The sequence below is a fragment of the Oreochromis aureus genome, linkage group 20, assembly GCF_013358895.1.
Source record: "Oreochromis aureus strain Israel breed Guangdong linkage group 20, ZZ_aureus, whole genome shotgun sequence".
NCBI lineage: Eukaryota > Metazoa > Chordata > Actinopteri > Cichliformes > Cichlidae > Oreochromis > Oreochromis aureus.
This window is the reverse complement of record NC_052961.1, coordinates 14,428,836-14,444,233: the sequence shown is the minus strand read 5'-3', so window position 1 is coordinate 14,444,233 and position 15,398 is coordinate 14,428,836. Positions and strand designations below refer to the sequence as shown.

At 41.7% G+C, this 15,398-nt stretch overlaps 1 protein-coding gene across 6 annotated transcripts in view; it reads right to left on the bottom strand.

The window, feature by feature from the left end:
• fgd (faciogenital dysplasia) overlaps positions 1 to 15,398 on the bottom strand; it is a 51,364-nt gene that overhangs the window by 13,301 nt on the left and 22,665 nt on the right. For 2 of the 6 annotated variants that reach the window (XM_031753712.2, XM_031753714.2), the window contains exons 2-5: positions 6,504 to 6,674; positions 4,182 to 4,383; positions 3,297 to 3,909; positions 239 to 328 (exon numbers count right to left, since the gene is read on the bottom strand). In XM_031753712.2, coding sequence (XP_031609572.1) covers positions 239 to 328; positions 3,297 to 3,909; positions 4,182 to 4,383; positions 6,504 to 6,674 — 1,076 coding nt within the window. Of the gene's footprint in view, positions 1 to 238; positions 329 to 3,296; positions 3,910 to 4,181; positions 4,384 to 6,503; positions 6,675 to 6,772; positions 6,834 to 8,648; positions 8,929 to 10,642; positions 10,712 to 15,398 lie in introns of those variants that run through there. The other 4 variants (XM_039604739.1, XM_039604738.1, XM_039604737.1 and 1 more) reach the window with 4 other exon arrangements.

Sequence of the window (15,398 nt, the reverse complement as noted above, 5' to 3'; positions counted from 1 at the left end):
CACACAAACAGAGGTGCATTACATCTTACAAGATAGCACTTAGAGCGCTCTAAGTAATCAAGCCAACAGAGGGTTGTGTGTAGTGGGTCTCAGTCCCAGCATTAATCCAGATCAGCTGTAATCTCAATCGCTAACAACACTAGCACTACTAGGCGACAGAAATTTAAACAGGATACAAGAAAAACCTCGCACAAAGCCAGTAACAGATAAAGAGACGCATACGAAAGGAAAGCGATACCTGGTCGAGGAGATTGAGTCGTTTCACGTAGGCCTCTTCAGTTTGGAGAAGCTCTTTGGCAATATTCAGGAGTTTCTGAGCTTCTGAGCACTGAGGGGAAACAGAAAAGCACCAAAAGATTACATCTAAGGCAAAAAGAGACAAACATACACACCAACTCCACCATATTTGAGAAGTTTTCAGACAGCAGTCAGAGATGAAAGCAAGCTGACACCTTATGCTTTAAGTTATAAATACTCATGTGACAAAAAAGTATGTTCAATATAATGTGATATAATTCACCACAGCCACCCAACAGGTTACACTGCACAGCTACTGCCACAGAAGCATTTTTAGGATGTAATTATTCAGTGTTAAAGTAACCACGGTTACTACTTCCTACCTGAATAACCTTTATGTTACACTTTCTGTAAACACTAAACAACATTCGTAATATATAGTTTTATTTATTTATTTATTTTTACCCTTTTTTACCCTGCAGTTATTCACTGTGTTTTTTGTATGAAACCACTAACATGGGATAGCTGCTCTCTTTTTAGCACACAAACACGTGCATCGGTTTTATAACCAAACTGTGTGGCAGAAAGATACCAATTATTGAGTTCCTTAAAATTCAAATTTCTGTGTTACTTCTTCATTTAAAGTTTAACCTCACGTGAGTGTGACACTAGGATTCCACTTTCACATCCATGTGGCAAAGGGAGAAACTTCCTTTGTGCTCACCTTTAGTATCAATTTACGACATGTACACACACGATTATTTTGTCACGTCACTGAAACTTACGTCCCAATGTTCAAAACACTACTAGGTGATACGGAAACTCAAAGCCCGTGTTTGTCTCACCGTGTGTCACCCCTGTGATGACCGGTGAGGGTGTAACCCATCTCACACCCAGTTCCTGCTGGAGCTGTCGCAGCACCCCTACAGCCTTTGAAGCATCAACAGACAGAGCTCATGGCTGGCTTGATGAGAAGTAGCAGCAATGCTTGTAGGAAAAACAGAAGTGTCTGAAGGGGATCTTGGACTTATGTAAAAGCCCCAAATATTTATGCTTGTGGCTGAGGTAACTATCAGCAACGTCTGCAGCAGATTACTGTAAACTGACATTCACAAAGTGTTATTTTAGTCACCGGTTTAGTTCAGCAGCAGTAAACTATGAGATGTGCTAATAGCTGCTGCGGTGAAATTGAAGAGCTCTGTTTCCTCTCTCTTTCACTTTGATGAGCTGAAATGACATGAAAACGCTGCAGTAGTTCATCCTTGTATCACTGGTTCAACGCACACTGAGGTCACAAAACATTTAGCCTATTGCGACAATCCAGGTTTCGCAACAGCTGTCTTCAAATTAAAACACGCAGCCTTGTTTCCAGAATATAATGACTGCATCACATTCATTTAGGCCAAACCTAAACATGAGCTTAACCAAGTCTTGATGCAAAAATGATAGAATTCCTGCTATGGGGAGTCGTTTTTTGCCTCCCAGATTGTGACTGTGCAAAAAAACCTGAAACCTTTACCCCTGCAGTAAGGGGATCTTGAGGCTTTGTTATCGCTGATGGATGAAAATGCTCCTACTCATAAAGCAGGATGGGGTACTGAATCGTTTAGTATAAAAAAGATGCGGCACATGTGGTATGTCCTTCACAGTCACCATCAGAGCAGCTCCATCCTTCCAGTTGAGCTCCAGTGACATGGAGAATCAATATCAGTGTGCACTGACGTTGTTCTGATGACCTAAAATCTCACTAAGATAATTCAGCTTGGGTTTTTCCGTGAATTTGTCACTCCTCTGTTCTCTTACCCTGGCACCGATGGCAGGGGAAAACTCACCAGAGATTATGCTTTGTAAGGAAATCTAACAATGCCAAATATTACTATGTGAACAAAAGTGAAACTCAGTTTTCATTGTGTGCAAAGAAGAGGGCACACAAAGTCAGCAGAACTTGTTTTCAGTCACTCTTGCACCTCACATCACTAAAAAAAACCACATCCTCTGTCAAAAGGTTGTCATTATAGAGCCATCAACATGTCAGCTGTGCTGTTAGACACATTCATGTAGACACAGAAAGGCTACCAACCACACACGCACGCACATAGATCAACACACCCTTCCTCTGCACAGCGGTGCTGGGATCAGGAAGCGCTGAAGAGCACAGATACCTTTTCCCCAAAAGGCTGCGGGTGTGGGCAGACAGTTCATGTTTTACAGTATTGACAACAGCTGAGGAAGAACAACTACTGCTGACATTCATGAGTGCAATGCCACATAAATCTACTGTCTTAAAACACTCCTATTGGCTCCTAATGTCTATTTCCGGATTTAGCCTGAGTAGTATTTACAAAAAGCTTTCTCATTGGACAGCTTAATCTGTCATCACCTTCACGATCGCTTCTTCTTTTCCAATATTAGTATATTTCATGTCTGTGATACTGTTGTACTATGAAATATTTCATAAGCTGCTGGATAGAACAGGAAGCACTGACCACACATTTAGGCCACAAGGAAGGCTATGAGAACTATCTGAGGTACTTGTGTTGTTTACAATCGATACTGTACTGTGACACAAGTGAAGAAGAGGAGAAAGCTGAAATTTTAGATCAGCTGTAGGAACACTCTGTCTGTGCAGTCTTTGATCTGGCAATCAAAACATGCTTTTGTTACAGCTTTTGGGCAGCTATTCAGCTTTTTTAAATATGTAACACAAGAGTCCCTTTTAGCTACAGCTCAAATCATTTGTGACTGGCAAACTGAGGCTGTAATAGCGTCTAACGTTTCATGCAGAAGTATTCTTTGAAAGTGTTCACCCAGGCTCAGATAATTATAGACACACGCTACTTTTTTCCATTACACGAACGGCGGGCTGAGATGAAGCTTTTAAACTCGCAGGACGTGTGCTTCGATTTCAACAAGCTATCAGAATTCCTCACAATTACCACACATCACGTGAACTGAACGGTGGAGGCTGTAGCGAGGCAGTGTCTGTATTCAGACTTAAAGTTACGGTCTTTGGTATGTGTGCTTATGACCTGCTGATGCTGAGCGAGGGAGGTACTCACTTTCTGCGCCTCCGAGTGTGTATCTGTGAGATACCCGATCTGTGTGTCTGTCAGAGAGTGTATCTCCCCACTGCTCCCCTCATCTAAGTCACTGTCCTCATCCTGCGTTGAGTCTCGCTTGTTGTCCAGTGTAACGCAGCAGGACACACTCTCTGTCTCAGTGACGCTGTCGTAATTATCCTCCTCGTCAATGACGTCCTCGTTAGGGAACACCTCCCCTTCTACGGTGCACGACGGGCTGTCAATGCCACTGTCCCGGTTGGGAATCTTCCCGTTCTGCTCTGAGGAGTCCGGATTGTCCAGAAGTTTGCGGGATGAACCTTCATCCCGCCCCACGTCATTGAGGCAGCCATCGTTCTGCGTGATGTCATTCTCTGCACAGCTATCCATCACAGGATCACCGGTGCCGTCGATGCGCATGGAAGCCAGACGCGAGAGATCAGTCTCGTCGTCAGTCCGTTCAAAGTTGCCAAGCGCAGGTTTATCCACAGGGAAGGAGTCTCCTGCAACCTTTGCTGTGGTGTCCTGGCTGCAGGAAGTGATATCCGGTGCACTGTCCATCCTCAGACACAGCTGCAGCTGTGAGCGTGGAAGCACCCCAAGGATGGGGACCCTGGAAAAAGAAAAACAAAGAAAAACTTACTATCACATCACCTTTACAGATGTGTATTACATCGAAGATCAATACTTCGGGCTGCACAGCAAAACTTTAATTTCTTGTTTCCTTGTATCTACGTCTCACTGAAAAACCAGCCCACATCTTAAACTGGTACAAATAAAAAATGGCTAACCTGAAACTCCTTTTAGAAGACAAACGATAAATCTGCCAAACTAACCAGTCTCAGTCTAAAGCCGGTCTAAACCAGTCTAAATTTCTCAGCTTACCTTGAATTTTCAAACCTCTCAATCAGCAGCCCAACTTTCTGGGCCTCTCTCTGCGGCTGTGCTCCCTGGCCAGGAGGGGTTAGCGTAGGCTTTGGTTTAGGTGGAAGAGGGGGTGCTGGCAGAGGCCTGGAGGGTGCCGGTGGGATCCTCTTAGGTTTCTTGTCTTGCCCAAGGGCGAGCAGGTGCGCAGGTTTAGGGGGCACTACAGATGCGCGGGTCCAGACAAAACAAGAAAAGCAGAGCAAAAGAGAAGCATGAGGCTCCAGACAAGAACAAAAGCAATCAGGTAACAGGAATAAATCCAAGGGAGAAAACCTCCATAGCTGTGTCGCTGGTTCACTTTGTAAAAACTTGAGATAAAACACAGAAAATACAAAAAAAAAAGTCAGAAGAGACAGAAAAACGTAGCAGCGCAGTGGGGCAGGACGAGATCAACTCTGAGCGTCAGCGATCTGCAACTTCCTTATTTCTGAACAGGATGCTGAGAGCATGTGCGTAAGCCATTGTGGCTCAAGAAAGATGAGAAAAGAAGAAAAAAAAATAAGCAAGTGCAATAATGACAGTGCTCTCTTAAAAATATATGCTACACTTAATAAACGCTTACATAATAGGCCAACTTTACTGACATATCTGAATTTTTTTTCATACATTTAATTTTAGGAAGCATTTTTGTCAGAAACCAGGAAATGTGCTGATATGTTACAGTTGTTAATTTCAGCACTTCCTCCATCTGTGTGGGCCACTGCTGATTAGAAAGGAGACTTTTCTTTATGCAGTAGTAATAGTGCATGTGTTTATGTGCGGTGAGCTGTCTACTGAGGATGAAAATATAGATGTTTCAGTTTCATCAGTTCATCAGAAAGGCAACAACTTTATTTTATATACTTGTTTTTCAGCCATATGGAGTATGTTAAATAAAAGTAAGGGGTAAGCATTTTATGTATGAGTGGGAAACAGAGGATAGAGCATCACCAACAAACAGTTGGACAAACAGTAAAAACTGTAAATTAATGAATGTTTGCAAGTTAATTTTTTAATTAATAGTTTAACAGATCCATTATTTTAAACCATTGTTATTAATGTTGGTCACTGTAGCTGCAAAAAAACTCACAACATTTGTAAAGAGCAATCCAATAAAAAAGGCAAAAAAAAGAAAAAAGGGAAAGCGCTACTTGCTTCTGCCACATAATTCATCAGTTAAGTGATTCAGCATGTTCTGCACCACCAAAGCTTTTAGGCCAGAGAGATCTACGTCCAGTTTTAGATTCTTCTCTGCTCAAAAACTGACAGAATTACGACTTCCCTTTTAATTCAATTCTCCCTCCCTTTGGATTAGCTCAGAGATGTCAGTGAGGAAGTTCATCCTGTCAGGTGGGAAGTACTGTATGCATTCAAATGCAGTACCAGAAACTGTAACTGTGCCCAAGTAGCTCATAAGTCAGGCGAATGACAGTCAAAGCATAGTACAACTAGTTCCTTTGCAAAATATGCATTATATTTACACTTTTATGTGCAGACAAGTAAGAAAGCAAAAGGCCACAGATGATTTTATTGCAATGGAATAATATGTTTTACTGACTTGTCATCAGCTAACTGATATTTTATTTCAAACAGCTTTAAAGCAAGAATATGAAATGTAAACAGGTTTGAAACTCCTAGCCAGCAAATCTGGTGCTAACCCATGAACCTCTGAGCTGTGTGGGAAAGAGACGGTTCATTAAAACTGACTATTTTCAGCACTGCAGTCCAAGTTCAGCCATTTTTAGCCAATGATCTTTACCATCAGTATCAATTCATGAAAAATGAGAGGATCTTGAAATATCTAAGCTATTCTAAAGGGCGGCTGTGGTGCTTTATAAAACTTTGTTTTTTCCTTGATCAGAAATGCTAATCAAATGATCAATTTTAAATGATCAGCAGGAATTTCTCTTGCCAAAACTCTGAATAGTTCAGAGCATTTAAAAAAAAAATCGGGGACAGGTCTGTGGTGTAATGTCCTAGTATGTTTCCCAGCGACTCCCTAAACACAACACATGTTCATATTTAGCATTCTTCAAATGGTGCCCGATCACAAACACTTGGGAGCCACTGCCCTGCTTTACAGCAGCAGCAGCTCTTGCAGAGGTGACCTACTGAGCACGGTGAGTGGCAGAGTGAGGTCAGGCAGCTGACACGTACCATGTTATAGAAAAGTGTTTTGTCAGAGCAGAATAAATCACGGCTCGATAGCAGGGGTCCAACCTTGCAGCGCCTTTCAATTATAATGACAGCACCAATGTCAAAACTGGCCTTCAAGGGGCTGAAGTGTCACTGGATTTTTACCTTGAGGTTTCTGTGCGGTTAGCGTTCTGGGCGAGGTGGGGGGCTGAGGCCGCGGTTTGATTGGAGGCTTGTCGTGACATGGTCTGGGGGTCGGACCTTTCTTTATGAGCCTTGGAGAACACAGGTAGTCCACTGATCCACACTGGTACTGCAGAGGGGAGGCAGGGAGATCTATATATAAAGGAAAAGAAGAAAGACAATCTTAGGTATTGATCAATATAATAACACGCATCTAAACACAAGGAATAATCCTACTGCGGGTGAATGACCTTGAGCTTGGTGTGCTCCACGGTGTCGCCCTCGGACAGATAGCATTGGGGCCAAAAGAAACTCTGCAGCATCAATCCTAATACAAGGCCTAAGGCAGCAGAGAGCTGCAGAGCCTGCAAATTGGTTTCTCTTCACACTCTCAGACCTGTAACTGACTGAATAAATCTAATTTTCTGTAGACGCTGACTGAAAATAGATTGTGCACTTTTTAAAGCAGCTAAGTGACTTCCAAGACCCTCAATGTTATCAGTTTTTGTTTATGTCAACAAAATCAATCAAATCAAAGATGGAAATATTATGGAAGGATTTCATCTAAGGTTTTATATTTTAAAAAAAGTCAAAAATATTTCTAAAATAGCTGGGTGCTGTGCGTGTTTAGCACTATGGTAACATAAGTAGTCCCCGCGGTCTGCTTCAGCTGCAGGTTTTTGTGCAACAGTGCATTTGTAAGCCACAAGGGCAATGTATTTGGGTGCCACATTGACATGGTTTGAGTTCTGCGGTGCTCTGTGTGGCTTTAGCTATATAGGCATTTATTTTTACATTTACATATAGTTAACTGTTAACTGTCAGGTTGCTTTTGGCCTTTTGTTTAGATGTGAAGAGCAAAATGTTTCCTCTACACTGAGTTTCACAAATGCATCGGGATCATCAATTTGCCTTTAATACTTCAAAATGCAAAATACACGATGCAAAAAATCTTTAAAGGACGAGGTGGTACACACATATTTCCATTACATTTCGACAAAGATATGCTATGAATGCCAGCTCTTTGAAGTCCAGTCAAGAGAGAAGAAACTGTTTGCACTGCTATTGTTTGTGAGTGTGCATTTGTCTGTACCGTATGCACTCTACGAGGTTTCGTTTGAAAATACCACAACAGCCTTTTTTTTTTGCGCCGTTGTTATTGGAGGGGGACAAAAAGTGCAGCCCTAGAGTAGATTATGATAATAGCTATGCAAACTACAGCCACACAGCTCTGTTCCTTCAGGCTCGTGGATTCGATCAAGTCACACCAACTCTTGCTCAACCGGATTACAGCCAAATTGCACCGAGCCCCCACAAGAGCCTTGGCACATCTAATTTGGTGTTTTTCAGCTGCGCTTCAGGCAGTGGAAGGAGAAAATTCTGTCAGTAATGAGTCCTGTTACGCTGTCTGCCCCATGTGGCACACTGCAGGTGTTCCCACCATCTTTGCACCAGCGGAATAAGAGCAGGGCAGGGGGAACAAAGCAAACAGCTCCCTCGGCTCCGTACAATAGACGAAGAACACGTTTTCCACACAGAGGACTAGGGATCAGTGCCTACAGTAGGTAGATTTTAAATTTAGTTAGACTATCTTTGCATCTGGTCCCTGGCAAAAGAAAAACTGCAAGCCCTTCACAGTGGTTTCAGCTAATGCCATCTCTAAATCAGAGATGACTTGCAGGCTGAGTCAGAGGAAAAGTCTGACCTGTGATCAAGAGAACAGGCATGTCCTTCAGCCAAATAACTGCCTGATGAAGAACACTTTGACCCAAGACTGGCTGTGGTCTTTGCTGGGAAAAATAAACAACAGTGCAAGACAGAGGCATAAGGGCCGGTACCTATGGAAACTCAGTGTAGCTATGGTTACCTGAGAGCCAAACCTGGCCCTCATGTCAAACTGCTTAACACCGAAAGAAACTTGACAACACAGCAGAGCGAGAAAGGAGCTGACACTCACGTTTTTTGCCTTAATTAAAATCTCACAAACCTCACATGAGTACACAGGAAAATATGTAAGCAAATTCATTCAGTCTAATTATATCACATCACAGTGTTCTAAAACACTAAAACAAATACTTAGAATATAAAGGAACACACAAACAGCTAAGAGTACCATAAAAACATTACCTTGCGTCCTATCTTTCTGTGTCAGATATCCAAAGTCCAAAGAGCAAGTGAATGTAAAAGTCATCCACACAGCAGTGTTTAAACCAAAATAAATCCTGCCCTCCCAGTTTTCCGGAGTGCCGTGTGTGTGTGTGTGTGTGTGTGTGTGTGTGCGCGCACGCAACTGAGACTACTCTTTGTGGCCAACAAACACAGACATACACACCCTAACCAACCCTTTAAAAGCCCAATCCTGCATTATACCAAAACACGCACAGTCACCTGTCCTTTCCCAGTGGTGTTAGAGGACCTGCACCTGTCTGCTCACCTGACAAACCTGATACTAACAGCTCCTCCCGGGGCCAAAGTGACGTAATTATGTGTCACTCTGGAATCCAGCAATCTCAGCATATAATCTTACAGTTCACCCACAACACAGTAAACTTTGCCCACAGCGCACAACTCAAAAGACAAGGGTTAGAGTTAGACAATCAAAGCAATCGCCTTTTTGAGGCAGTCACCTAATTGATTTGGACTCAAGAGACAATATTAATAATGTATCTATCTAATTTAGTGAGAGCTTTGTAAAAACACAAAGAAGAATAATGAGCTCATTAATTTCCTTTGCTCCCCACACAGTAACTGAAGAATAAATGAACAGCACGATTAGAAAGAAATTATATGAGAACATTATTACTGCTGCACCCTGAAGGCTGCGCGTTAACATGGCAACCTCTCCCAGCAAAACCAACAATTAGTCACTGTAAATCTTACCTGTTCTTTCATGGTTGTGATGTAATGCAATCTCAGCCTAGGACTCTGTGGACTTTGAGGTGTAACTTCAAAATACTGCTTCACAGTATACAACTACACAAAGTTAATGGTTGCCGTGTACCTTATACACAGAAATATTCAGATACCTTCAGGTATGTATACTGACACTTTGATTTTAATCAGTAGGAAGCATGTAAGCGCGATAAACGTCCAGGACTGTGATGCTACCGTGAGAGAAAAACCTAAGGAATGTATTTCTTGTGTTAGCACGTCACAGCAATATGAATCAGTCTGTTTGATTGCTTTTTGCCCTTTGCGTAGTTAGATTGTCTCTGTTGTGTGACAATTAATCAAATCATGAGTCTTAAGATGTATTTACTGAACAACGTTAAGTAAACAAGGTCAAGAATCAAAGCAAGCTTTTAATATTTGCTTTTAATGCTCAATGCTGCAGACATATTTCTTTTCAATATCGAATAAGATGGATACAAATTTGGTGACTGTTAAGTTACATACAGGCGATGTAGGTTGATCATAGCACATGAAACAAATTCAAATGGAGACCGTAACATTGTATTCTCAGGTGGATGATGAAATGAACATAATGTATAAGAAAGTAACAAAAAATTGGGATTTAAAATAAATTAATAAAAAAACATAGATGTTAATCATCGCTGTACATGTGACATTTCTAGTTTTTGTCACAATTTTCAGTTTTACTACCACTCTACAAGCAGTCGGGGGGTGTTTGCAGAGAACCTGGGGTCTTCTAAGTAAACTACAGCCACTGTGACAATATGCTAGGAACTAAAGCAATCAGGAGGATTGTAGCAGCCTCTTTGTGACCTCTTTTACCTAGCAACTGTTAGCAAACTCCAGCAACCACTCAGCAAATTGTCTGTGGACAAACATTTTTACCCAACATCCAGTGGTTGCCACGGGGTAGCCCACAGGTCATTAGGCCTACACGGCTGAAGCCTTAAACTTCCACACTTTCTCTAAGTTCTAATTTTCAGACTTAAAAAGATAAAATAAAATTACATATTTACTCAGACTAGGCCACATCAGTAGAATGAGTTAGTATGCAAAGTGAGACACAGTGGGGCAAAGATGATTGGTTTAGCTGTAGGGACACTACATTTTGTTATTTGCTTTGTTATCAACAACTGATGATGTGATGCTCTGAGCATTTTAAAAGTTGCATGACAGCAAAATTTAATGATTTTGAGTTGGACTTGTACCTTTCAAGCTGTGTCTCTGTCTCCCTAGTTGGGTGTGAGCACAAACCATAGTGTAATGTGCTAGATGTGCTCATTTTCACCAGGAATAGCGAGATTAGTACCGAAGCTTGTTTCCACCACTGAAAACAAAAAACAGAGCAAAACATTTTCTTTACTCTCCATAAATCAAACCTTCGAGATAGATATCTCAAATTTTCACCATGCTAATTCAAAGTTCTGAGAAAATAACTCAGAACTTTGTCATTTCCTGATTTCTGATCTCTTTTTGTAACACTTTGTAACAAATCTACCTCTCTCTCCTCTCTCCATTTTCCCTAAACCCCAAGACACCCAGGTTCAAAATGCACACAAACACGCACAAGGAAAATGCACAGACGTAGCTGCCCTGTCAATCACCTTCAGCCCCGAGGCGACCCCCACAGAGTCATTTATTACCCATCATCCCAGAGATGGATCGCTCACAGTCAGCAGAGTCTCCCCACTCAGACAGCTACTCAATCAGCTCTCCTGTCCACAAAGCAACCCCTGGCAAGGAAGAGCTGACAGCGCCGCTCTGATAACTTGAACCAACCACCCGCCCAGTTCCCCACCAAGACATGGCAAGACATCCAGCTTGGGTGGTGTATCTCATTATTTCCCATGTCACCATCACATTTCTTAGTTTTTCTGCCTTCATTATACCAGCTCTCTTCCTTTCCTTCTGTCTGTGTCTGTATAACTCTCTTTCGCTGTCTCATTCAGAATAATACTGGTTTTATTTCCACCGTGTTACCCTGAACGACTCAGCCAGAGAGCAGCAAGCTCTCATTAAACGACTCTTAGATTTATAATGAACTTTGAGCCACAGAGCCACTTAAATTCTAGGCTTGCGCAGACACACACTGTCTTGTAGAAAAATAGCAAGGCTAAGAAAACAAAGGAATTTTGCTTTGTCTCATTTTTCCCTGTGCTATACCAATATGTGCTATGACCTTGATCTACTTTTCAGAAATCAACTCAATCGTTAAAAACAAAAGGAACACAGCTAGATAGAAATGTATAGACAAAGACAGAATTTAAATACATGTTGCAGCTGGGACACAGAGACACTGAAATAAAGAAGGTGATGTGTTCAAAAAAGAAAAGAAAAGCTATAAATAGCTATAAATTAAAAAAAAGTATTTTAACTTTTCTAGATATAAGAAACTGGTTGAAACGAAACTTTAAGAGGATAAAAACCCAAATGCACAAACCAGGAAATTTAAAAAAAGCCAAGAGAGAAAATACTGGTGTGAGTATAACAGCAGCTGCCCTGGGATCGACAGTAGGGCACATCTCAGTTGCTGACAATCACACAGTAACAAGGGCCCAGTTCTATGTTTACCACAGGCTTTATTAACCCACACACATCTCCACATGCACGCAGTCATACACACACAAAAGTACACAAGGATCAGCAGCTATCCAATCACATACAGCAGCATCTGGCTGGAGATTAAAAATCTATATTCATCTTCTCCTCATCATGCTCTGTTATGAGAAACAATAACATTTTCTTTGTCAACCAATCAGTTTTTTTTACCTACTGCAGAAAATATTTATTGTTTAACAATTAGCGGCACCCCAAGTTTCACTGGTATGGCATTAGGCACTGGGGGGAAACTACCCACTGAGCTAAATTAGGTCAGTGGGCATAGCAGGCACAATGACATGTCTCCCACACTAAATGGGAAGATTTCAGCAGCTCCCACAGATTGTGATTTTCTGGGATGCGAAGACAGAGAGGCTGAGAGGTTAGAAAAAGGTTCAGCAGGTAACGGATTGCTAAAAGTTAAAGTTATAGCCTCATAATCTAAGAGTAAAACTCACAAAGCAGTAATGAAATGGTTCCTATATTGTGCTTTTCTACTTGACCACTCAAGGCACTTTAATACAATAAATCTCCTTCGCCCAAGTGCTATGTTTCTAAGATTCACACACCGATGAATGAGGTTTAGTTTCTTGCCCAAGGATATGCAGTTGGCATGCAGAGTAGAACGGGCAGAGATTGAACCACCAACCTTCTGGTTAGTATGACCTGGGTCACCCTCACCCTGGGTGAACAAGCATCACTGGCACTATGAACATAGCTACTGGACTTGATTTGATGCCTCAAGTGATAATTTGATGTCTTTTAAACCAATGCAGGGGGAAACCTGCAAAAGCACAACTTTATTTAGCATGAATTTTATAAAAATATATCATCATGCTTTTTTTTTAACTAAAACCTGAAACTGGTAATTGAGAACCTAAACTAATCAGTGCAGTGTTCACTACTCTAACACATCAACTATGAAGTACACATATTTCCTTCAGGACTTCTATGCTATCTGATGATCTTGTTTTTGCCACCAGTAGAGTTGCCCCCTGCTGGGCATTAGAAGGAGTGCAGATTATTTGCACTTCCTCGATGGTTTCACTTTTCAAATATGGAGGGTAAATCCTTTATTTATACATTCTATGCAGCATGCATTCAGAGTTGTAAAGATACTAAGAAAACGGGCCCATCTGTTTCCAGTTCCTGTAATTATACACTGTCACCAAGTGCAAAAAGCTAAACATAAACAAAGACTGAAAACTTAATATCGAAGTGGCATCACGCAGAGTCCCAAACTAAATCAATCGTGCTTGCGTGTACCCTGAGAAATAAAAGAAGAGGCAACTGCAATGCCAACAGTTACCTTTATATGTCTAATAATATAGCAAGCAGGTCACAGTAAACTACCTGTGCTAGTAGATGCACAGTTTTAATAAAGTGTTAATTTCTTTTTCAATTGGAAGGCATCCTGTCGTCTACAGCTGCAAGCAGAAAGAAAGTAAAACACAAGCCAGAGCTCCAGTAATCATATTATTATGTATAAACATGTGCCTGAGTCTAACAGCATCCTTCATTTCCTATTGTGTCCTTGACGGCCAGTCTGAAAAAATGCTGAGGGTGAGATATGACACACTGACTGACCTTTTTTGAACAGTGTGACTCAAGGCCAGTACAACCAGCAGTCATCTATACAGATACGGGATAGTCACTGGAGAGCACTCAGACTTTACAGTAAGTAGCACAATGATGTGAGGACGTGACAAAGGGATGGTTAAAATTTTTCATCAAACATGTGACTTGACAGGACGGTTGCATGCCGGCCTCTCCATTTCACAGCTTCTCCGCGCTACCGCAAACACTCTACACAGACTTTTATGAGGCAGGGTGCAGAGAAACAAGCCTCTGTCTGACTGGATGCAGTGTGCTACTGTAGCCCAGAGCATTGCTGCAAAGAAAACAGCTACAGATTGGCAATTAGGGCAACGCACACACAGGAGAACAAGGGGGTTTACAAACCTGCCTGTGGAGATGACTGCCTAACTGTCCCAGAAACTACTGGAGCCTCACTGAAACCTACTGTAGCAGCTCTCAATGGGGGCTTTCACTGTGAAAAACAAAAACCAGGCTGGACTGTCTTTACAACAGTACAGGCAAGGTTTCACAGGAAAGCTCATCTTTTCCTCCCAGTTTAAATAAATTCAACACATATTTACTGGTAGAGAAAATTTCAAGAGAAAAGAAAAATACTATTTCCAGTGCCGTGGGGGATGGGTAAGTCTTTACACGTAGGTCTGCTCCTTGAGTCACCAGCACCTAAAGCATTTTCAAATTCAATCATTCCCTATTCTATCAAGGCCACACTGTCTCAAGTATTACGCATGTTAATCTTTCGGATCAAAGCTCGATCACCCCTCATTCTGATTAAAGGTCTCTGAAGCGTCAAATCATTGATTTTTTTTTTTTTATGGCCAGATATTGACACGTGGGATTAACCAATCATTGTGTTGGACAGGACCAGTCACAAACTGCTTCAACGGCTGACAGCATGATCGTTGAAATGATTGACTGCACGTCAATAAATGTTGAGCACAGTGTCACTTGCAGCTAGGAAAAGTATCCACCGTATGCATTCACACCAACAAATGTGCATACGTACACGTCTAAACATGCACGCTGTTCTGCCCAGTCAGTTAACTTTATAGAAACCCATCTGCAGTACGGACCACAAAATTAGTCTAACACTTAACTCATGTCAACACTGTTACCATTAACTCTGATCTGCTAAAGTTTTACAGCAGGCTGCAAAGCTTTCCACTGCAGCCACAGAAAAACACTCACGGCCTACCAAAAACACAGCCGACCAAAACGTTGCCTTTCCCAAATAAAATGCAACACACACACCTCACAATTCCACAGAATTACACCTTTGGAAAAGCCAGGCCCAACAAAACAACAGAAGGAAGTGGCGCATGCAGAGCTGGTTTACCGAATCCAGCTTTTCCAGCACGTATTATATTATGCACGTGTGTGATGGAAAAAACAAGTAAAAGCAGGATATTAGAGTGAACAGGGGTCCACTATTTTTGTGTACCTAAATGCGTCCATTATTCCCCATTGGCTATTTTTAACTACTGAACAAACCACGGATGATGTGATTAAGCAAACATTGTCTGAAGGTATTTAGCCAACTTATTTAGGCACTTTAAATTGTAAGGTTGACCCAAAATAAAATAGAGAGAAAACTACAACTATCAAACGACCCCCTTTGGAGAAGCACTTGGTGATAGTGGGAAGGAAAAACTCCCTTTTAACAGGAAGAAACCTCAGGTAGCAGTCGGATGGGGGTGATGGGGAGAAGACAAGACAAAACACGCTGTTGCCAGAGATTAATAATAACTAATGATTAGAAGCCGAGTGGTG